The sequence below is a fragment of the Salmo trutta genome, unplaced genomic scaffold, assembly GCF_901001165.1.
Source record: "Salmo trutta unplaced genomic scaffold, fSalTru1.1, whole genome shotgun sequence".
Lineage (NCBI taxonomy): Eukaryota > Metazoa > Chordata > Actinopteri > Salmoniformes > Salmonidae > Salmo > Salmo trutta.
In genome coordinates, this window is record NW_021823133.1 from 21,839 (window position 1) to 48,542 (window position 26,704).

The 26,704-nt window shown below is 41.1% G+C and overlaps 1 protein-coding gene and 1 pseudogene across 1 annotated transcript; both read right to left on the reverse strand.

Annotated features, from left to right (window-relative positions):
- The window catches only part of LOC115189210 (uncharacterized), a 33,507-nt pseudogene extending 10,537 nt beyond the window's left edge, over positions 1-22,970 (reverse strand).
- Positions 22,971-23,979: 1,009 nt separating this feature from the next.
- Positions 23,980-25,347, reverse strand: LOC115189208 (polymeric immunoglobulin receptor-like). The gene is made up of 4 exons (XM_029747875.1): positions 25,305-25,347; positions 24,975-25,055; positions 24,730-24,837; positions 23,980-24,467 (listed from the first exon to the last, which is right to left on the reverse strand). Exons 1-4 carry the CDS (start codon positions 25,345-25,347, stop codon positions 24,139-24,141), a joined length of 561 nt encoding a protein of 186 aa, XP_029603735.1. The 3' UTR covers positions 23,980-24,138.
- Positions 25,348-26,704: the final 1,357 nt, after the last annotated feature.

Here is a 26,704-nt window from a genome sequence, read left to right on the forward strand (position 1 = left end):
TAAGTGTTAAAACTGTCAACTTCTCTGTTCGAAAGTTACCATGTTTATTTCAGGAGGAACACAATGTTGAGATGATGACATTATAGTTAAAGTATACATCAATATATTTTATTATATTAATCCACATATGTTACCATTGATTGAGAAAGTATGGTGCAGAATGGATTTCCAAAAGTACAAATGTTACAAAGAATAACACTGTACTAACAGTATCCTGTCTCTGTGTGAAGTTAATGGTGTCATCATTTTAGTTTGGATCGGTTGTGTTGAGGGTTTGGTAGGTGGAGTCTTGGGTTGTTGTGTTGAGGGTTTGGTAGGTGGAGTCTTGGGTTGTTGTGTTGAGGGTTTGGTAGGTGGAGTCTTGGGTTGCTGTGTTGAGGGTTTGGTAGGTGGAGTCTTGGGTTGTTGTGTTGAGGGTTTGGTAGGTGGAGTCTTGGGTTGTTGTGTTGAGGGTTTGGTAGGTGGAGTCTTGGGTTGTTGTGTTGAGGGTTTGGTAGGTGGAGTCTTGGGTTGTTGTGTCTGGATTGGTGACTGGCTCTGTGGAACACACAACATATAAGCATGCGAGTGCACGTGTAGTGGTGTTGGTGTAGTAGTGCAGTGGTACAGTGGTGTAGTAGTGCAGTGGTGTAGTGGTGTAGTGGTGTAGTAGTGCAGTGGTGCAGTGGTGTAGTGGAGTAGTGGTGTAGTAGTGTAGTAGTGCAGTGGTGTATTGGTGTAGTAGTGCAGTGGTGTAGTGGTGTAGTAGTGCAGTGGTACAGTGGTGTAGTAGTGCAGTGGTGTAGTGGTGTAGTAGTGCAGTGGTGTAGTGGTGTAGTAGTGCAGTGGTGTAGTAGTGTAGTAGTATAGTAGTGTAGTAGTGTAGTAGTGTAGTGGTGTAGTAGTGTAGTGGTGTAGTGGTGTAGTAGTGTGGTGGTGTAGTGGTGTAGTGGTGTAGTGGTGTAGTGGTGTAGTAGTGTAGTGGTGTAGTGGTGTAGTAGTGTGGTGGTGTAGTGGTGTAGTAGTGTAGTGGTGTAGTGGTGTAGTAGTGTAGTAGTGTAGTGGTGTAGTGGTGTAGTAGTGTAGTGGTGTAGTGGTGTAGTGGTGTAGTAGTGTAGTGGTGTAGTGGTGTAGTAGTGTAGTGGTGTAGTAGTGCAGTGGTGTAGTGGTGTAGTAGTGCAGTGGTGTAGTGGTGTAGTAGTGTAGTGGTATAGTGGTGTAGTGGTGCAGTGGTGTAGTGGTGTAGTAGTGCAGTGGTGTAGTGGTGTAGTAGTGTAGTGGTACAGTGGTGTAGTAGTGTAGTGGTGTAGTAGTGCAGTGGTGTAGTGGTGTAGTGGTGCAGTGGTGTAGTGGTGTAGTAGTGTAGTGGTACAGTGGTGTAGTGGTGTAGTGGTGCAGTGGTGTAGTGGTGTAGTGGTGCAGTGGTACAGTGGTGTAGTAGTGTATGGAACATTTGGTATACTCTATTTTTGCCCAAAATGTCCCAAACGGCCCGCCAGGTGAAGGAAAGGCTCCCTGTGTGAAAACTTCTATGAGAAACAGTGACATGTTCTCTGAATGGCCATAAATGATCAATCTTTCAGTCAGGTAAACCAATGTTTTACTCTGCTGGCCTAGATATTAGATACAGTAACATTTCTAGCATGAGTATCCAGGACAACTCCTCTGAGCTTGGCTTGGCATGGCTCAGTGTCAGCTTAGTTCTATGGTGTGTAAACTACCTTTGTGTTCTTGTGTTCTGAGTTCCTACAGTACCTCTCTTCCCACTACAGAGCCAAGCTGGACTGGGCTGGCCTGGTTAGTCATTCAACTGAAGCCTGGAACTGTACTGACATTGAAAATGTGAAAAAAATCAATCAGATCCAGCAGTGTGAAAAGGTGTTTAGTGACAGTACTGGTACAGCATAATATACTGTAGGCTAATAAACTGTACTCTACTACTTGTATTAGTGTTAAATGGGTTAAGTTACAGTACTGGTACTGCATAATATACTGAGGCTAATAAACTGTACTCTACCTCTTGTATTAGTGTAAAAATGGGCTTAGTGGACAGTACTGGTACTGCATAATATACTGTAGGCTAATAAACGGTACTCTACCCCTTGTATTAGTGTGAAAATGGGCTTAGTGACAGTACTGGTACTGCATAATATACTGTAGGCTAATAAGCTGTACTCTACTACTTGTATTAGTGTTAAAATGGGTTTAGTGACAGTACTGGTTCTGTGTAATATACTGTAGTCTAATAAGCTGTACTCTACTCCTTGTATTAGTGTTAAATGGGTTTAGTGACAGTACTGGTACTGCATAATATACTGTAGGCTAATAAACTGTACTCTACCCCTTGTATTAGTGTTAAATGGGTTTTAGTTACAGTACTGGTACTGCATAATATACTGTAGGCTAATAAGCTGTACTCTACCCCTTGTATTAGTGTTAAATGGGTTTAGTTGCAGTACTGGTACTGCATAATATACTGTAGTCTAATAAACTGTACTCTACCCCTTGTATTAGTGTTAAATGGGTTTTTAGTTACAGTACTGGTACTGCATAATATACTGTAGGCTAATAAGCTGTACTCTACCCCTTGTATTAGTGTTAAATGGGTTTAGTTGCAGTACTGGTACTGCATAATATACTGTAGTCTAATAAACTGTACTCTACCCCTTGTATTAGTGTTAAATGGGTTTTTAGTTACAGTACTGGTACTGCATAATATACTGTAGGCTAATAAGCTGTACTCTACCCCTTGTATTAGTGTTAAATGGGTTTAGTTGCAGTACTGGTACTGCATAATATACTGTAGTCTAATAAACTGTACTCTACCCCTTGTATTAGTGTTAAATGGGTTTTAGTTACAGTACTGGTACTGCATAATATACTGTAGTCTAATAAACTGTACTCTACCCCTTGTATTAGTGTTAAATGGGTTTAGTGACAGTACTGGTACTGCATAATATACTGTAGTCTAATAAACTGTACTCTACCCCTTGTATTAGTGTTAAATGGGTTTTAGTTACAGTACTGGTACTGCATAATATACTGTAGGCTAATAAGCTGTACTCTACCCCTTGTATTAGTGTTAAATGGGTTTAGTTGCAGTACTGGTACTGCATAATATACTGTAGTCTAATAAACTGTACTCTACCCCTTGTATTAGTGTTAAATGGGTTTTAGTTACAGTACTGGTACTGCATAATATACTGTAGGCTAATAAGCTGTACTCTACCCCTTGTATTAGTGTTAAATGGGTTTAGTTGCAGTACTGGTACTGCATAATATACTGTAGTCTAATAAACTGTACTCTACCCCTTGTATTAGTGTTAAATGGGTTTTAGTTACAGTACTGGTACTGCATAATATACTGTAGTCTAATAAACTGTACTCTACCCCTTGTATTAGTGTTAAATGGGTTAGTGACAGTACTGGTACTGCATAATATACTGTAGTCTAATAAACTGTACTCTACCCCTTGTATTAGTGTTAAATGGGTTTTAGTTACAGTACTGGTACTGCATAATATACTGTAGGCTAATAAGCTGTACTCTACCCCTTGTATTAGTGTTAAATGGGTTTAGTTGCAGTACTGGTACTGCATAATATACTGTAGTCTAATAAACTGTACTCTACCCCTTGTATTAGTGTTAAATGGGTTTTAGTTACAGTACTGGTACTGCATAATATACTGTAGGCTAATAAGCTGTACTCTACCCCTTGTATTAGTGTTAAATGGGTTTAGTTGCAGTACTGGTACTGCATAATATACTGTAGTCTAATAAACTGTACTCTACCCCTTGTATTAGTGTTAAATGGGTTTTAGTTACAGTACTGGTTCTGTGTAATTGATGGAAAGACAACTAATGAAGTCATGATGAAACACCAGAGACTTCTTTATTTCAACAAGGTTGTTGTTAAATAAGAGAACAGTCTAGTTTGTAACAGTGATAAAGTTGTCTATCAACTGTTAAAATGGTGTTTAACAGAACCAGTTCCAACTGAAACTATCTAAACATCAACAGATTAAAGAAAAAGCCATTTCGTTTTTAACACAGCAGCCCCATATCATCAGCTATGCACTTTTGTTTTCATTTGGGGAAACATAATTTTCTAATATTACATTTTTCAGTCCTTTATATTGTTATTAGGCCTACAAAATAGATGTGTGTTAACTTGGATTAGGCCATGGGAATATAATAGTGTCTGCTAGGCTGTGTATACACTCCACTATGCCACTGTATGCCTGCGTGCACATACATACAGTACATACATACAGTACATACATACATACAGTACATACATACATACAGACGGTACATATTCAAAGTTTGGGGTCACTTAGAAATGTCCTTGTTTTTGAAAGAAAATCAAATTTTTTGTCCATTAAAATAACAAATTGATCAGAAATACAGTGTAGACTGTTAATGTTGTAAATGACTATTGTAGCTGGAAACGGCATACTTTTTAGGGAATATCTACATAGGCGTACAGAGGCCCATTATCAGCAACCATCACTCCTGTGATGACTATGCATAGATGACTACAGAGAGTGGCAGTGGTGTGGAGAGGGGAGGGGGGCAATGTGAATAGTTTGGGTTGCCATTTGACTAGATGTTCCGGAGTCTTATGGTTTGGGGATAGAAGCTGTTTAGGAGCCCTCTTGGACCTGGACTTGGCGCTCCTGTATCGCTTTTCGTCCAGTACATACATACATATAAATATACATATGAGTGTTACTCACTTGAGGATGTCCTGTCTCTCCTCCATTTGTAGATCAGTAACAAGATCAGTCCCACAACCAACACAGCCAGACTCACACATACCATGATGACCACTGGGAAACCTAGAACTACAAATACAAGATAATTACATTCCTCTCAGACCCTTCTCCTTCCTAAACCGGTAGGAAGAACAGACAGATAGAGAGACAAATATATTATATATAGAGAGAGACAGAGAAAGAGAGAGAGATTTGTCCAGTGCTTAACAGATAGCGATATTATCTGATCACCTGATAGAATTATACAGCAGCATATTATAGTTGTCTGAAGGTGATAGAATGATGGCAAGGGACCGGTCCATCATACCTGTTTCTCTGTGAAGGACCAGCACTGATGTCTCCCAGATGCCATAAATGTTGTAGAGAGGTTTGGGAGGGTTGTGGAGGTGTATGGGGATGTTGTAGAGAGGTTTGGGAGGGTTGTGGAGGTGTATGGGGATGTTGTAGAGAGGTTTGTTGAGGGTTGTGGAGACATGGGGTCTGGAGGTGAGTGGTGACGGTGTAGGAATGGGAGGAGCTGTGAGTCAACAGAAAATACAGATAAACACCAATATTGAAAAAACTTCATGTCAGGAAATAAGTCAGGAAGTGAATTACTAGATACAAAATGTATATTTAGTATTCACTTACCATCTGTAACTATGAGACGCGACCTCTTGGAATGTGTCCTTTATAGTTCTGTCCACTCCACACCAGTAGGTTCCCAGAGTCTGACTTCCTCAGGTTCTTGATGGTCGCATAGAATACATCTCCCTTGTCTTCTATACTGTAGCTATCTTGAGATGCATACTTAATCCCTTTAGTTTCAACCAGAATGTCTTTACCAGAACATGTCCCCTTGCAGAAGTATTTGATGTTGTTTCCTGCCAATGTGAATGAGCAGACCACAGTGACTTGTCCTCCTACCACTTCCTTAATGACAGCTGACTCCACAACACACAGAGCTGTCAACAGAAATACACAGTACAGTCACAACTGATGCCCTGTGAGATATACTTTACCCTGAATAATCTTACTTCAGCCCTGCTAAAATCTTACTTGAACCCTGCACAAACCTGACATTAACCCTGCACAAACCCAGGTAAAAGACCAACATATCAAACATTTTAATTTCAGTGCATTATCATAAGGTACATGTGAAAAACAAACTCAGAACTGTACAACTTTCTGGCTCCTTATTGACAAATACATATCTTGTTCTATATGTACTATATGATCCACACAGTATTATGGAAACTGATACAGACAGACAGACAGACAGACAGACAGACAGACAGACAGAACAGACAGACAGACAGACAGACAGACAGACAGACAGACAGACAGACAGACAGACAGACAGACAGACAGACAGACAGACAGAACTCACCTGAGAGGAGAACAGCAGGAGACAATATGGAGTATCTTCATTCTGGACAATTACTCCTCAGTTACTATACTGTTAAAGTCTTTTACTATCACAGTAACTATACTGGTAAACTTACTTAATATACTACCAGCTAACACAGGTCCACACACGTCTCTGTCAGCTACACACTGTGACAGCAGGGTGTTTCTGAAACGCTCTGTCTTCCTAATTGAAAGCTCCTCCTCATCTGACACCCCAGCCCCTCTCCTCTGTCTCTGTCTCTCCTCTTCTCCTCTTCTCTGTCTTTTTGTCTCTGTCCTTTTGTCTCTCTCTGTCTTTAAATTAAATTAAATTAAAATGGATTTATTGGCATGGGAAACATGCTTACATGCCAAAGCAGAGAGTCTATCTGTCTGTCCTCTGTCTCGCTCTCGCTCAATTTCAATTGAAGTGCTTATTGCATGGGAAACAAATTGCCTAAGCAAGTGAAGTAGATAATAAACAAAAGTGAAAGAAACAATCAAAATGAACAGTCTCTTTCTCTCTGCATGTCAGGAGATGAGTATAGTGATGGTGGTGGTGGAATGGGTGGGCATTATCCTACACATCCTGATGATTTAACGTAGTGACCTCGTGGCTCCAGTCTGTGTGCTGCAGAGTTGAACTGGTTCAACCGGCCAGAGGTTAGACTTCTAAAACCACCCAGAGAACTCATCTTCCTGTAGGTGACTAAGTCTTAAAACTGTTAACTTCTCTGTTCTAAGTTAAAGTTGTTTGAGCAGAGGAGGAACACAATATAGTGAAAGTAAACATCAATATATTTTATAACTTTTTTTCTGACATTTAATTGATCCAAATACAGTCTTTATAAATTAGCAACTCAACAGATGAGTTTCTGAACAAAGAAACATCCCTCCTCTACAACCCAACTCCCCTATAGAATGATGTCATCACATACAGACAAAGCTACTGAGAGTCTCAGTAAACCAATAGAACAACTTAAACTGAGTTGTTGACTCCACCGCCTTTATCGAGATTCGCTGTCAGTTTTGAGCAGGGTGGTTCGGCGTTCGCCGCCAGGCTCCTAAATTGCCAGCAGTGAAACCTCCGCTCACCAGGGCAAGACATGCAAACTCACTGTCTGAGAGGAACAGGGAGATTGAGAGAGATGAGAGAAAGACTGACAGAGACCGTGATAGAGAGAGAAAAAGGAGACTGACAGAGACCGTGAGAGAGAGAGAAAAAGAGACTGACGAGACAGTGAGCGATAGAGAGAAAAGAGACTGACAGAGACCGTGAGAGAGAGAGAAAGAGACTGACAGAAGACCGTTGAGAGAGAGAGAAGAGACTGACAGAGACCGGTGGAGAGAGAGAGAAAGAGACTGACAGAGACCCGGCAGAGAGAGAGAGAGTAAAAGAGACGGACAGAGACCGTGAGAGAGAGAGAGAGTAAAAGAGACTGACAGAGACCGTGAGAGAGGAGAGAAAGAGACTGACAGAGACCGTGGAGAGAGAGAGAAAGAGACTGACAGAGACCGTGAGTCGAGAGAGAAAAAGATACTGACAGAGACCGTTAGCGAGAGAGAGAAAGAGACTACAGAGACCGGCAGAGAGAGAGAGAGTAAAAGAGACTGACAGAGACCGCAGAGAGAGAGAGTAAAAGAGACTGACAGAGACCGTGAGAGAGAGAAAAAGAGACTGACAGAGACCGTGAGAGAGAGAAAAAGAGACTGACAGATACCGTGAGAGAGAGAAAAAGAGACTGACAGAGACCGTGAGAGAGAGAGAAAGAGACTGACAGAGACCCGTGAGAGAGAGAAAAAGAGACTGACGAGACCGTGAGAGAGAGAGAAAGAGACTGACAGAGACCGTGAGAGAGAGAGAAAGAGACTGACAGAGACCGTGAAGCGAGAGCGAGAAAGAGACTGACAGAGACCGTGAGAGAGAGAAAAAGAGACTGACAGAGACCGTGAGAGAGAGAGAAAAAGAGACTGACAGAGACCGTGGAGAGAGAGAGAAAGAGACTGACAGAGACCGTGAGAGAGAGAGAAGAGACTGACAGAGACCCGTGAGAGAGAGAGAAAGAGACTGACAGAGACCGGTGAGAGAGAAAGAGACTGACAGAGGACCGTGAGAGAGAGAGAAAGAGACTGACAGAGACCGTGAGAGAGAGGCAAAAAAAAGTTAAAGAGAAATTTGCCTAAAAATAGAGGTCAGCGCATATAGTTAAAATGTGTCTCTAGTGATTGGTCGCCAGTTGAGTGTATGTATCCTTGTGATTGGTTGCAAGTGACTCAAGTGTCTGGGTTTTGCGATTGTGGAGTAGATGGGAGGAGCCTCAGAGGAGCTGTGTGGATGATTGAACAGTAGAGTAGGCGGGGCTTTGACCAAAGTTCACAGTACATAGTCCACATGATGAAGTGCCCTCTTTAGCAATGGCAAGCGGTGGCCTCATTGGAGCAGCTGCCATCTTTAGTGAGGGTTGGCAGGTTTGCTTCGTTGGGCAGCTGGGGTTCTTGTGGAAGTTGACGCGGTCGTGGTGGAGAGACTCAGAGTGGCTTGTAGGTAAGTTGGCGGTGGCGTAGATGGTGGTCATTCGCAGCACCTGAGTCGGACTGTAGGGGGGCTCTCCTTTATCTCTTCATAGTCACCGTCACCATGAAACCCTGGAGAAGAGGGAGGAGAGAAAAGGGAGAGGAGATAATAGTATGACACTCACAAACACACTCAACACATTACTCAATGACATCACTCAATGACATCACTCAATGACATCACTCAATGACATCACTCAATGACATCACTCAGACACAAAACAAACAACCAAAATACACTGACCCCTTCGTTGTTTCCTGTGTCTGGACTCACCTGTGTGTTGAAGAGACAGATTCTGTGGAACACACACCACACATCACTCAGAGAGAGAGAGAGGGTAGAGGAGACAAAAAGGGAGAGAGAGGATGAGAGATAGACAGGAAGTGAGAGAGAGGACGGAGGGAGGGAGAGAAGAGAGTAGGAAAGAGAGAGAGAGAGAGAGAGATGCACTTCCACCAGAATACATCAGGGGTTAGACACTCCTCAGTGACTGTTTATGCTTCTAAACCAGGGACAATGATGACATGGCTATTATGCAAATACATTTCTTTGAAAAGTAAATGAAATATTTAAAAAAGGGGAACTTGCTCTTTATATAGAGCTATGTGTGTGTGTGTGTGTGTGTGTGTGTGTGTGTGTTGGTGTGTGTGTGTGTGTGTGGTGTGTGTGGTGGTGGTGTGTGTGTGTGTTTCTCACCTGTGACCTTGTTGTATTTCCATCTGTAGACTATGATCAGGCTGATCACCAGCAGTAACACTACCAGACTAACAGACACCATGATGACCACTGAGGTACCTGGAACACACACACACACACACCCCACACACACCCCACACACACACTGTTACGTAAACGATTAGACAAACCTACTGTTACTCTAACCTACCCTCATATCATAACACTACATACAGACATGTCTACCACTAATATACCCTCATATCATAACACTACATAGAGACATGTCTACCACTAACCTACCCCTCATATCATAACACTATATACAGACATGCTACCACTAACCTACCCTCATATCATAACACTACATACAGACATGTCTACCACTAACCTACCCTCATATCATATACTACATACAGACATGTCTACCACTAACCTACCCTCATATCATAACACTACATACAGACAGTCTACCACTAACTACCCTCATATCATAACACTACATACAGACATGTCTACCACTAACCTACCCTCATATCATAACTACATACAGACATGTCTACCACTAACCTAACCCTCATATCATACACTACAACAGACATGTCTACCACTAACCTACCCTCATATCATAACACTAACCTACTCATCATAACACTAACCTACCCTCATATCATATCACTACATACAGACATGTCTACCCACTAACCTACCCTCATATCATGATACTACATACAGGACATGTTACCATAACCTAACCTCATATCATAACACTTCATACAGACATGTACCACTAACCTACCCCTCATATAACACTACATACAGACATGTCTAAGAGTAACCTACCCTCATATCATACACTACATACAGACATGTCTACCACTAACCTACCCTCATATCATAACACTACATACAGACATGTCTAACACTAACCTACCCTAACATAACACTACATACAGACATGTCTACCACTAACCTACCCTCATATCATAACACTAACCTACCCTCATATCATAACACTAACCTACCCTCATATCATAACACTAACCTACCCTCATATCATAACACTACATACAGACATGTCTACCACTAACCTACCCTCATATCATAACACTACATACAGACATGTCTACCACTGAACACCCTCATACCATAACACTACATATAGACATGTCTAACACTAACATACCCTCATATCATGACACTACATACAGACATGTCTACCACTAACCTACCCTCATATCATAACACTACATACAGACATGTCTACCACTAACCTACCCTCATATCATAACACTACATACAGACATGTCTACCACTAACCTACCCTCATATCATAACACTACATACAGACATGTCTACCACTAACCTACCCTCATATCATAACACTACATACAGACATGTCTACCACAACCTACCCTCATATCATAACACTACATACAGACATGTCTACCACTAACTACCTCATATCATAACTACATACAGACATGTCTACCATAACCTACCCTCATATCATAACACTACATACAGACATGTCTACCACTAACCTACCCTCATATCATACACTACATACAGACATGTCTACCACTAACCTACCCTCATATCATAACACTACATACAGACATGTCTACCACTAACCTACCCTCATATCATAACACTACATACAGACATGTCTACCACTAACCTACCCTCATATCATAACACTAACCTACCCTCATATCATAACACTAACCTACCCTCATATCATAACACTCATACAGACATGTCTACCACTAACCTACCTCATATCATAACACTAACCTACCCTCATATCATAACACTACATACAGACATGTCTAACACTAATCTACCCTCATATCATAACACTACATACAGACATGTCTAACACTAACCTACCCTCATATCATAACACTACATACAGACATGTCTACCACTAACCTACCCTCATATCAACACTACATACAGACATGTCTACCACTAACCTACCCTCATATCATAACACTACATACAGACATGTCTACCACTAACCTACCCTCATATCATAACACTACATACAGACATGTCTACCACTAACCTACCCCTCATATCATAACACTACATACAGACATGTCTAACACTAACTACCCCTCATATCATAACACTAACCTACCCTCATATCATAACACCAACCTACCCCTCATATCATAACACTAGATACAGACATGTCTACCACTAACCTACCTCATGTAACACTACATACAGACATGTTTACAAACTCCTACCCTCATATCATAACACTACATACAGACATGTCTAACACTAAACCTACCCTCATACCGTAACACTACATACAGACATGTCTAACACTAACCTACCCTCATATCATAACACTACATACAGACATGTCTACCACTAACCTACCCTCATATCATAACACTACATACAGACATGTCTACCACTAACCTACCCTATATCATAAACTACATACAGACATGTCTAACACTAACCTACCCTCATATCATAACACTACATACAGACATGTCTAACACTAACCTACCCTCATATCATAACACTACATACAGACATGTCTACCACTAACCTACCCTCATATCATAACACTACATACAGACATGTCTACCACTAACCTACCCTCATATCAAACTACATACAGACATGTCTAACACTAACCTACCCTCATATCATAACACTAACCTACCCTCATATCATAACACTACATACAGACATGTCTACCACTAACCTACCCTCATATCATAACACTAACCTACCCTCATATCATAACACTACATACAGACATGTCTACCACTAACCTACCCTCATATCATAACACTACGTACAGACATGTCTACCACTAACCTACCCCTCATATCAAAAAACTACATACAGACATGTCTACCACTAACCCACCCTCATATCATAACACTACATACAGACATGTCTACCACTAACCTACCCTCATATCATAACACTACATACAGACAGTCTACCACTAACCTACCCTCATATCATAACACTAACCTACCCTCATATCATAACACTACATACAGACATGTCTACCACTAACCTACCCCTCATATCATAACACTACATACAGACATGTCTAACACTAACTTACCCCTCATATCATAACACTACATACAGACATGTCTACCACTAACCTACCTCATATCATAACACTACATACAGACATGTCTAACACTAACTTACCCCTCATATCATAACACTACATACAGACATGTCTACCACTAACCTACCCTCATATCATAACACTACATACAGACATGTCTACCACTAACCTACCCTCATATCAAAACACTACATACAGACATGTCTACCACTAACCTACCCTCATATCATAACACTACATACAGACATGTCTACCACTAACCTACCCCTCATATCATAACACTACATACAGACATGTCTACCACTAACCTACCCTCATATCATAACACTAACCTACCCTCATATCATAACACCAACCTACCCCTCATATCATAACACTACATACAGACATGTCTACACTAACCTACCCTCATATCATAACACTAACCTACCCTCATATCATAACACTACATACAGACATGTCTACCACTAACCTACCCTCATATCATAACACTACATACAGACATGTCTAACACTAACCTACCCTCATATCATAACACTACATACAGACATGTCTACCACCAACCTACCCTCATATCATAACACTACATACAGACATGTCTACCACTAACCTACCCTCATATCATAACACTACATACAGACATGTCTAACACTAACCTACCCTCATATCATAACACTGCATACAGACATGTCTAACACTAACCTACCCTCATATCATAACACTAACCTACCTCATATCATAACACTACATACAGACATGCTAACACTAACCTACCCTCATATCATAACACTACATACAGACATGTCTACCACTAACCTACCTACCCTCATATCATAACACTACATACAGACATGTCTACCACTAACCTACCCTCATATCATAACACTAACCTACCCTCAAATCATAACACTACATACAGACATGTCTACCACTAACTTACCCCTCATATCATAACACTAACCTACCCTCATATCATAACACCAACCTACCCCTCATATCATAACACTACATACAGACATGTCTACCACTAACCTACCCTCAAATCATAACACTACATAGAGACATGTCTACCACTAACCTACCCTCATATCATAACACTACATACAGACATGTCTACCACTAACCTACCCTCATATCATAACACTACATACAGACATGTCTACCACTAACCTACCCTCATATCATAACACTACATACAGACATGTCTACCACTAACCTACCCTCATATCATAACACTACATACAGACATGTCTACAACTAACTTACCCCTCATATCATAACACTACATACAGACATGTCTAACACTAACCTACCCTCATATCATAACACTACATACAGACATGTCTACCACTAACCTACCCTAATATCATAACACTACATGCAGACATGTCTACCACTAACCTACCCTCATATCATAACACTACATACAGACATGTCTACCACTAACCTACCCTCATATCATAACACTACATACGGACATGTTTACCACTAACCTACCCTCATATCATAACACTACATACAGACATGTCTAACACTAACCTACCCTCATACCATAACACTACATACAGACATGTCTAACACTAACCTACCCTCATATCATAACACTACATACAGACATGTCTACCACTAACCTACCCCATATCATAACACATACAGACATGTCTACCACTAACCTACCCTCATATCATAACACTACATACAGACATGTCTAACACTAACCTACCCCTCATATCATAACACTACATACAGACATGTCTAACACTAACCTACCCTCATATCATAACACTACATACAGACATGTCTACACTAACCTACCCCTCATATCATAACACCATATACAGACATGTCTACACTAACCTACCCTCATCATAACACTAACCTACCCTCATATCATAACACTACATACAGACATGTCTACCACTAACCTACCCCTCATATCATAACACTACATACAGACATGTCTAACACTAACCTACCCTCATATCATAACACTAACCTACCCTCATATCATAACACTACATACAGACATGTCTACCACTACCTACCCCCTCATATCATAACACTACATACAGACATGTCTACCACTAACCTACCCTCATATCATAACACTACATACAGACATGTCTACCACTAACCTACCCTCATATCATAACACTAACCTACCCTCATATCATAACCTACATACAGACATGTCTAACACTAACTTACCCCTCATATCATAACACTACATACAGACATGTCTACCACTAACCTACCCTCATATCATAACACTACATACAGACATGTCTACCACTAACTTACCCCTCATATCATAACACTAACCTACCTCATATCATAACACTACATACAGACATGTCTACCACTAACCTACCCTCATATCATAACACTACATACAGACATGTCCAACACCAACCTACCCCTCATATCATAACACTACATACAGACATGGCTACCACTAACCTACCCTCATATCATAACACTACATACAGACATGTCTACCACTAACCTACCCTCATATCATAACACTACATACAGACATGTCTACCACTAACCTACCCTCATATCATAACACTAACCTACCCTCATATCATAACACTACATACAGACATGTCTACCACTAACCTACCCTCATCATACACTACATACAGACATGTCTAACAGTAACCTACCCTCATCATAACACTACATACAGACATGTCTAACATTAACCTACCCACATATCATAACACTACTACATACACATGTCTACCACTAACCTACCCTCATATCATAACACTACATACAGACATGTCTACCACTAACCTACCCTCATATCATAACACTAACCTACCCTCATATCATAACACTAACATACCCTCATATCATAACACTAACCTACCCTCATATCATAACACTACATACAGACATGTCTACCACTAACCTACCCTCATATCATAACACTATATACAGACATGTCTACCACTAACCTACCCTCATATCATAACACTACATACAGACATGTCTACCACTAACCTACCCTCATCTCATAATACTACATATAGACATGTCTACCACTAACCTACCCTCATATCAAACACTACATACAGACATGTCTAACACTAACCTACCCTCATATCATAACACTACATACAGACATGTCTACCACTAACCTACCCCTCATATCATAACACCATATACAGACATGTCTAACACTAACCTACCCTCATATCATAACACTAACCTACCCTCATATCATAACACTACATACAGACATGTCTACCACTAACCTACCCCTCATATCATAACACTACATACAGACATGTCTAACACTAACCTACCCCATATCATAACACTAACCTACCCTCATATCATAACAACACTACATCACATGTCTACCACTAACCTACCCTCATATCATAACACTACATACAGACATGTCTACCACTAACCTACCCTCATATCATAACACTACATACAGACATGTCTACCACTAACCTACCCTCATATCATAACACTAACCTACCCTCATATCATAACACTACATACAGACATGTCTACCACTAACCTACCCCTCATATCATAACACTACATACAGACATGTCTACCACTAACCTACCCCTCATATCATAACACTACATACAGACATGTCTAACACTAACTTACCCCTCATATCATAACACTACATACAGACATGTCTACCACTAACCTACCCTCATATCATAACACTACATACAGACATGTCTACCACTAACTTACCCCTCATATCATAACACTAACCTACCCTCATATCATAACACTACATACAGACATGTCTACCACTAACCTACCCTCATATCATAACACTACATACAGACATGTCTACCACTAACCTACCCTCATATCATAACACTACATACAGACATGTCTACCCTAACCTACCCTCATATCATGACACTACATACAGACATGTCTACCACTAACCTACCCTCATATCATAACACTTCATACAGACATTCACCACTAACCTACCCCTCATATCATAACACTACATACAGACATGTCTACCACTAACCTACCCTCATATCATAACACTACATATAGACATGTCTACCACTAACCTACCCTCATATCATAACACTACATACAGACATGTCCAACACCAACCTACCCCTCATATCATAACACTACATACAGACATGTCTACCACTAACCTACCCTCATATCATAACACTACATACAGACATGTCTACCACTAACCTACCCTCATATCATAACACTACATACAGACATGTCTACCACTAACCTACCCTCATATCATAACACTAACCTACCCTCATATCATAACACTACATACAGACATGTCTACCACTAACCTACCCTCATATCATAACACTACATACAGACATGTCTAACAGTAACCTACCCTCATATCATAACACTACATACAGACATGGCTACCACTAACCTACCCTCATATCATAACACTACATACAGACATGTCTACCACTAACCTACCCTCATATCATAACACACATACAGACATGTCTACCACTACCTACCCTCATATCATAACACTAACCTACCCTCATATCATAACACTACATACAGACATGTCTACCACTATACACCTACCCTCATATCATAACACTACATACAGACATGTCCAACCCCAACCTACCCCTCATATCATACACTACATACAGACATGTCTAACACTAACTTACCCCTCATATCATAACACTACATACAGACATGTCTACCACTAACCTACCCTCATATCATAACACTACATACAGACATGTCTACCACTAACTTACCCCTCATATCATAACACTAACCTACCCTCATATCATAACACTACATACAGACATGTCTACCACTAACCTACCCTCATATCATAACACTACATACAGACATGTCCAACACCAACCTACCCCTCATATCATAACACTACATACAGACATGGCTACCACTAACCTACCCTCATATCTAACACTACATACAGACATGTCTACCACTAACCTACCCTCATATCATAACACTACATACAGACATGTCTACCACTAACCTACCCTCATATCATAACACTAACCTACCCTCATATCATAACACTACATACAGACATGTCTACCACTAACCTACCCTCATATCATAACATACATACAGACATGTCTAACAGTAACCTACCCTCATATCATAACACTACATACAGACATGTCTAACATTAACCTACCCACATATCATAACACTACATACAGACATGTCTACCCTAACCTACCCTCATATCATAACACTACATACAGACATGTCTACCACTAACCTACCCTCATCTCATAACACTAACCTACCCCTCATATCATAACACTACAACCCTCATATCATAACACTAACCTACCCTCATATCATAACACTACATACAGACATGTCTACCACTAACCTACCCTCATATCATAACACTATATACAGACATGTCTACCACTAACCTACCCTCATATCATAACACTACATACAGACATGTCTACCACTAACCTACCCTCATATCATAATACTACATATAGACATGTCTACCACTAACCTACCCTCATATCATAACACTACATACAGACATGTCTAACACTAACCTACCCTCATATCATAACACTACATACAGACATGTCTACCACTAACCTACCCCTCATATCAACACCATATACAGACATGTCTAACACTAACCTACCCTCATATCATAACACTAACCTACCCTCATATCATAACACTACATACAGACATGTCTACCACTAACCTACCCCTCATATCATAACACTACATACAGACATGTCTAACACTAACCTACCCTCATATCATAACACTAACCTACCCTCATATCATAACACTACATACAGACATGTCTACCACTAACCTACCCTCATATCATTACACTACATACAGACATGTCTACCACTAACCTACCCTCATATCATAACACTACATACAGACATGTCTACCACTAACCTACCCTCATATCATAACACTAACCTACCCTCATATCATAACACTACATACAGACATGTCTACCACTACAACCTACCCCTCATATCATAACACTACATACAGACATGTCTACCACCCCTCATATCATAACACTACATACAGACATGTCTAACACTAACTTACCCCTCATATCATAACACTACATACAGACATGTCTACCACTAACCTACCCTCATATCATAACACTACATACAGACATGTCTACCACTAACTTACCCCTCATATCATAACACTAACCTACCCTCATATCATAACACTACATACAGACATGTCTACCACTAACCTACCCTCATATCATAACACTACATACAGACATGTCTACCACTAACCTACCCTCATATCATAACACTACATACAGACATGTCTACCACTAACCTACCCTCATATCATGACACTACATACAGACATGTCTACCACTAACCTACCCTCATATCATAACACTTCATACAGACATGTCTACACTAACCTACCCCTCATATCATACACTACATACAGACATGTCTACCACTAACCTACCCTCATATCATAACACTACATACATACATGTCTACCACTAACCTACCCTCATATCATAACACTACATACAGACATGTCCACCACCAACCTACCCCTCATTCATAACCCTACATACAGACATGCCTACCACTACCCTCCCCTCATATCATAACACTACATACAGACATGTCTACCACTAACCTACCCTCATATCTTAACACTACATACAGACATGTCTACCACTAACCTACCCTCATATCATAACATCTACACCTACCCCATCATAGCATAACACTACATACAGACATGTACATACAGACATAGTCAACCACTAACCTACCCGTCATATCATACCTAACATACAGACATGTCTAGGACAGTAACCTAACCCTCATATCAATAACACTTCAATACAGACATGGTCTACCACTAACCTACCCCTCATATCATAACATCTACATACAGACATGTTACTCCTACAACCTACCCTCATATCATAACACTACATTAGAGACATGGTCTACCACTAACCACTAAAACCCTAAAGCCCTCTTATCATAACACTACATACAGACAATGTCCAACACCAACCTACCCCTCTATTCATAACACTACATACAGACATGGCTACCACTAACCTACCCTCATATCATAACACTACATACAGACATGTCTACCACTAATCCTACCCTCATATCTTAACACTACATACAGACATGTCTACCACTAACCTACCCTCATATCATAACACTAACCTACCCTCATATCATAACACTACATACAGACATGTCTACCACTAACCTACCCTCATATCATAACACTACATACAGACATGTCTAACACTAACCTACCCTCATATCATAACACGACATACAGACATGTCTAACATCTCAACCTACCCACATATCATAACACTACATACAGGACCATGTCTAACATCAACCTACCCTCATATCATAACACTAACATACAGACATGTCTACCACTAACCTACCCTATATCATAATACTACATATAGACATGTCTACCACTAACCTACCCTCATATCATAACACTACATACAGACATGTCTACCACTATTTTTTTTATTTTTTTCATTTTCACCTTTATTTAACCAGGTAGGGCAAGTTGAGAACAAGTTCTCATTTACAATTGTGACCTGGCCAAGATAAAGCAAAGCAGTTCGACAACATACAAAAACACAGAGTTACACATGGAGTAAACAACAGACAATCAATGATGCAGAAGAAAAAATAAGACTATATACAATGTGAGCAAATGATGTGAGATACGGGAGGTAAAAGGCAAAAAAATGCCATGGTGGCAAAGTAAATAAAAGTATGGCAAGAAAAACACTGGAATGGTAGATTTGTAGTTTGAAGAAAGTTAAAAGTTAAAATATAAATAATATGGTGCAAAGGAGCAAAATAAATAAAATAAATACAGTAAGGGAAGAGGTAGTAGTTTGGGCTCAATTAACGATGGGCTATGTACAGGTGCAGAGATCTGTGAGCTGCTCTGACAGCTGGTGCTTAAAGCTAGTGAGGGAGATAAGTGTTTCCATTTTTAGAGATTTTTGTAGTTCGTTCCAGTCATTGGCAGCAGAGAACTGGAAGGAGAGACGGCCAAAGGAGGAATTGGCTTTGGGGGTGACCAGAGAGATATACTGCTACAGGTGGGTGCTGCTATGGTGACCAGTGAGCGGAGATAAGGGGGGACTTTACCCAGCAGGGTCTTGTAGATGACCTGGAGCCAATGTGTTTGGCGACGATTATGAAGTGAAGGCCAGCCAACGAGAGCATACAGCTCGCAGTGGTGGGTTGTATATGGGGCTTTGGTGACAAAACGGATGGCACTGTGATAGACTGCATCCAGCTTGTTGAGTAGGGTATTGGAGGCTATTTTGTAAATGACATCGCCGAAGTCGAGGATTGGTAGGATGGTCAGTTTTACCAGGGTATGTTTGGCAGCATGAGTGAAGGATGCTTTGTTGCGAAATAGGAAGCCAATTCTAGATTTCACTTTGGATTGGAGATGATTGATGTGAGTCTGGAAGGAGAGTTTACAGTCTAACCAGACACCTAGGTATTTGTAGTTGTCCACAAATTCTAAGTTAGAACCGTCCAGAGAAGTTATGCTGGATGGGCGGGCAGGTGCAGGCAGCGATCGGTTGAAGAGCATGCATTTAGTTTTACTTGTGTTTAGGAGCAGTTGGAGACCACGGAAGGAGAGTTGAATGGCATTGAAGCTCGTCTGGAGGGTTGTTAACACAGTGTCCAAGAAGGGCCAGAAGTATACAGAATGGTGTCGTCTGCGTAGAGGTGGATCAGAGATTCACCAGCAGCAAGAGCGACATCATTTATGTATACAGAGAAAAGAGTTGGCCCAAGAATTGAACCCTGTGGTACCCCCATAGAGACTGCCAGAGGTCCAGACAGTAGGCCCTCTGATTTGACACATTGAACTCTGTCAGAGAAGTAGTTGGTGAACCAGGCGACGCAATCGTTTGAGAAACCAAGGCTACTAAGTCTGCCGATGAGGATGTGGTGATTAACAGAGTCAAAAGCTTTGGCCAGGTCAATGAATACGGCAACACAGTATTGTTTCTTATCGATGGCAGTTATGATGTCGTTTAGGACCTTGAGCGTGGCTGAGGTGCACCCATGACCAGCTCTGAAACCAGATTTCATAGCGGAGAGGGTGCGGTGGGATTCGAAATAGTCGGTAATCTGTTTGTTGACTTGGCTTTCGAAGACCTTAGAAAGGCAGGGTAGGATGGATATAGGTCTGTAGCAATTTGGGTCAAGAGTGTCACCCTCCTTTGAAGAGGGGGATGACAGCAGCTGCTTTCCAATCTATGGGAATCTCAGACGACACGAAAGAGAGGTTGAACAGGCTAGTAATAGGGGTTGCAATAATTTCGGCAGATAATTTTAGAAAGAAAGGGTCCAGATTGTCAAGCCCAGCTGATTTGTAGGGGTCCAGATTTTGCAGCTCTTTCAGAAACATCAGCTGAATGGATTTGGGAGAAGGAGAAATGGGGTAGGCTTGGGCGAGTAGCTGTGGGGGTGCAGTGCTGTTGAATGCAGTCGGGGGTAGTTAGGTGGAAAGCATGGCCAGCCGTAGAAAAATGCTTATTGAAATTCTCAATTATAGTGGGCTTATCGGTGGTGACAGAGTTTCCTATCCTCAGTGCAGTGGGCAGTTGGGAGGAGGTGTTCTTATTCTCCATGGACTTTACAATGTCCCAGAACTTTTTAGAGTTGGAGTTGCACGAAGCAAATTTCTGTTTGAAAAGCTAGCCTTGGCGTTTCTAACTGCCTGTGTGTATTGGTTTCTAACTTCCCTAAAAAGTTGCATATCGCGGGGGCAGTTCGATGCTAATGCAGAACGCCACAGGATATTTTTGTGTTGGTTAAGGGCAGTCAGGTCTGGGGAGAACCAAGGGCTATATCTGTTCCTGGTTCTAAATTTCTTGAAAGGGGCATGCTTATTTCTGTCTAACACTAACCTACCCTCATATCATAATACTACATATAGACATGTCTAACACTAACCTACCCTCATACCATAACACTACATACAGACATGTCTAACACTAACCTACCCTCATATCATACCACTGCATACAGACATGTCTAACACTAACCTACCCTCATATCATAATACTACATATAGACATGTCTAACACTAACCATTTGAATTTGTAAAAGTGTATTTACCAGATCCGTTGATTGATGATGATGATGATGATGGTGATATGAAGGTGGTTGTGGTTGGGCTGGAAGTGCTGTAGTTGTGTTGTTGTTCTGATAGTGATGGTTGGTGCCACTGAAAACATTTAGAGATAGATACAGTGCATGATACATGTTGTTGTAACTTTCCTCTCTAGACAGACAGATGTAAAGACAGGAAGGTTCCTCTTGTTTCTGTTGAAGTGTGTTAGTTCTCCTTTAGCTCACCATATCTCCCTCTATCTCTCTTATGCTCATCACTCTTTTCATCTCTCTCTCTCTCTCTCCCTCCCTCTCTCTCTCTCTCTCTCTCTGTCTCTCTTTCTCTCTGTCTCTCTCCCTCCCTCTCTTTCTCTCTCTCTCTCTCTCTCTCTCTCTCTGATGACAACTGCAGGTTTCATGATGACATTCCTACTGAAACTTGTGGTTTTATATCTTGAACACATGACTGCTTAGTGATACTGAGACAGATATAGAAACACACAGTTATTATAGAGGAAGTTACAGTGTTCTGGTCCAATGTCTTTTCACACCACTACAAACACACAGACCCACCCGGCCTCCACTAACACACTGACTGCCTGCTGTCAACCACTGAACAACTACTACTGATAACATGTTTAGTTCAATGCTACATTTCACTAAACTGGTTGTTGACAATTAATAACAGTTAATAACTTTTAATAACAACATATTTCAGAAGGTTCTAGATGTGATTGCTATTTTATGGCTATATATTATTTACATTGTCTGACAACATAGCTACAGTGTAGTTCCATAGTTACTGCAGGTGTACAGCATGGAAAGCAGAGGAGGGCGCTGGTGGAGAAATAGGAGGATCGGCTCATCCTAATGGCTGGAATGGAATGGATGGAAGAGTATCGGACCTCCGTTCCAGTCCAGCCTTCACAATGAGCCCGTCCTCCAATATCTCCTCCCACCAGCCACCACTGATGTAAAGAGTTGATCCACTGACCCACAGAGAGGATACATCTAGTGTAGTCTGCAGGTCTCCACCTTCTATCAGATCCACACCAATATGTCCCAGAATCCTCTGGTCTCAGCTCTTTGATGTACACTGTGAAGACTGATATTCTGGGGTTATCCCTCAGGGAAAACCTGCCTTCATACACAACTTCATTTTGTAATGTAGTTCTTAATTTATCTTCACAGATTAAAGGACTGTCCCCTTTACAGAAGAACTTCTCATTACTCTTATTGTCGTCTGGATATTTACAAGTAAACCTGGCAGTCTCCCCCACCTGTCCAGTCACATTGATTTGTTTGACGTCCCTCCAATCTGCGAATGACATAAACCTGTTCAGTCGTCTTTACAGATTATGATAGATAAGATGTCCCTCCAGTCTGTCAATGACATGTCAAGTGTTTTGATACCTTCGCTGAAATATTACACTTGTAGAAATGGTCACTTACCTGTAACATGCAGTTGTACCTGTGTAATCAGTGAAATGTAACTAGTTACGACTCCACACCAGTATGTTCCAGTATCATCTTCAGTCAGGTCACTGATGGTCACTGTGTAGGATTTCTCTCCTGTGTTGTCAGACACAGAGAAACGACCAGCTTTTGCAGTTGTCTGGTAAGCAAAGATCATATAAATACAGGTATTGAAGTCATTGCTTTCCTTGCAGAAATACTTGATGCTGTCCTCATGGTCCTCTGGATAGTTACATCTGATGGTAGCTTCTCCTCCCAGATAGGCCGTCTCTGTGACTGACTTCTCACAGCAGTCATCTGTCAATAGAAACACACAACACAACCTTAGTCTAATACTATAGACTGACTTCTCACAGCAGTCATCTGTCAATAGAAACACACAACACAACCTTAGTCTAATACTATAGACTGACTTCTCACAGCAGTCATCTGTCAATAGAAACACACATCACAACCTTAGTCTAATATTATAGACTGACTTCATTGACTAGTGGTACTGACCATGTAATAACATATGTAGCTAAATTCATTTTATAAAGTTAAAGTAAAAGTCTCTCACCCTCCTTCACATCCAGCTCTACCTCGGTATAACTGTCAGGTATAGTAGGTTTGTCCACTCCACACCAGTAGGTCCCTTCATCTTGTCTGTCAGTTGTCTGATGATCACCTTGAAGTAGTTTTCTCCAGTGATGTCATACAGAGAGAATCTACCTCTGTGCTTCCAGTTATTCTTCCTCAGAGTAGTTATTTTCATATCACAACTATAAGTCCACTTTGGTCCCTTACAGAAATATTTCTCATTACTTCTTTCTTCTGTGGAATAATGACAGTAGATGATGACAGTTCCTCCAGAGTATCCTGTCACTTTGAAGGAGCTCAAACAACCTGTCAATCAGACAAGAGAAAATATATTTTATATTCCTCTTGGTTTAGTGTTTTGAAATACTAATGTACTTATGGTTAGGATTCCTACACCAGTGGCATCACATTAACCACACACACACACACGCACGCACACACGCACGCACGCACGCACACACACCATAGTGTTTCCTTATCTGTAGTAGCAGCCTTTATTAGAAAACTAACTGGATGTTATTACATTGTTATAGAGAGTTATAACAAGCTTATTACCTGTCGTGAAGGAGAGGAGGATGACTATCAGCAGGCTATTCATCTTGTTGTGTTCTCTCCAGGTTGGTCCAGGTGTCTACAGGTGTCTACAACTCTCTCTGTTCATTCTGTACTTTCTCTCTCTCTGCCCCCTCCCTCTCACTCTCACTCACACTTTGCACTCTTACAACTATGTACTTCCCTATTTCTGCATCTATCTCTCTCTCTCTCTCACCCTTCTGTCTTTCTCTCTCTCTCTATCTCTCTCTCTTCTCTCTCTCTCTCTCTCTCTCTCTCTCTCTCTCTCTCTCTCCTCTCTCTCTCTCTCTCTCTCTCTCTCTCTCTCTCTCTCTCTCTCTCTCTCTCTCTCTCTCTCTCTCTCTCTCTCTCTCTCTCTCTCTCTCTCTCTCTCTCTCTCTCTCTCTCTCTACTGGTTCAAACCCTCCTACCATGTTATTTCTGACAGCCCCTCCCTCTTCCTCCATAACCAATCCACATTCTTGTTCCACAGTGTATAGAGAGAGAGAGATGCAGAAAGAAAGAAAGAAAGAAAGAAACAGGAGGGTCAGAGGGACACAGAGAGAAAGAGAGATTGAGAGAGAAATCAGTGAGGACAAAAAATGAATTGACAGAGCTAGAGAGAGAGAGAGATGAGAGAGAGATGGAGAGGTGAGAGAAAAGACGGAGAGAGAGAGAATCTATGGATCAACACATCAGAAACAGATCTATACACTTTCATGCAGACTGGAGGGCTGTCTACAGAGGAGAGAACCAGAGTTATTCTACCACTGGAGGCTGTCTACAGAGGAGAGAACCAGAGTTATTCTGACATTGGAGGCTGTCTATAGAGGAGAGAAACAGAGTTATTCTGTCACTGGAGGCTGTCTATAGAGGAGAGAACCAGAGTTATTCTGTCACTGGAGGCTGTCTATAGAGGAGAGAAACAGAGTTATTCTACCAACTGGAGGCTGTCTATAGAGGAGAGAACCAGAGTTATTCTACCACTGGAGGCTGTCTACAGAGGAGAAGCCAGAGTTATTCTCACTGGAGGCTGTCTATAGAGGAGAGAACCAGAGTTATTCTACCACTGGAGGCTGTCTATAGAGGAGAGAACCAGAGTTATTCTACCACTGGAGGCTGTCTATAGAGGAGAGAAACAGATGTTATTCTACCACTGGAGGCTGTCTATAGAGGAGAGAACCAGGGTTATTCTACCACTGGAGGCTGTCTATAGAGGAGAGAACCAGAGTTATTCTACCACTGGAGGCTGTCTATAGAGGAGAGAACCAGAGTTATTCTACCACTGGAGGCTGTCTATAGAGGAGAGAACCAGAGTTATTCTGCCACTGGAGGCTGCCTATAGAGGAGAGAACCAGAGTTATTCTACTGGAGGCTGTCTATAGAGGAGAGAACCAGAGTTA

Excerpts from the sequence above, each read along its gene's own strand:
- LOC115189208 (XM_029747875.1), bottom strand. The coding sequence starts at position 25,347 with ATGAATAGCCTGCTGATAGTCATCCTCCTCTCCTTCACGACAG. Across the intron at positions 25,056-25,304 it reads CCTCCTCTCCTTCACGACAG|GTTGTTTGAGCTCCTTCAAA; the intron begins GTAATAAGCTTG and ends TCTGATTGACAG. Across the intron at positions 24,468-24,729 it reads AGAGCTGGATGTGAAGGAGG|ATGACTGCTGTGAGAAGTCA; the intron begins GTGAGAGACTTT and ends TTCTATTGACAG.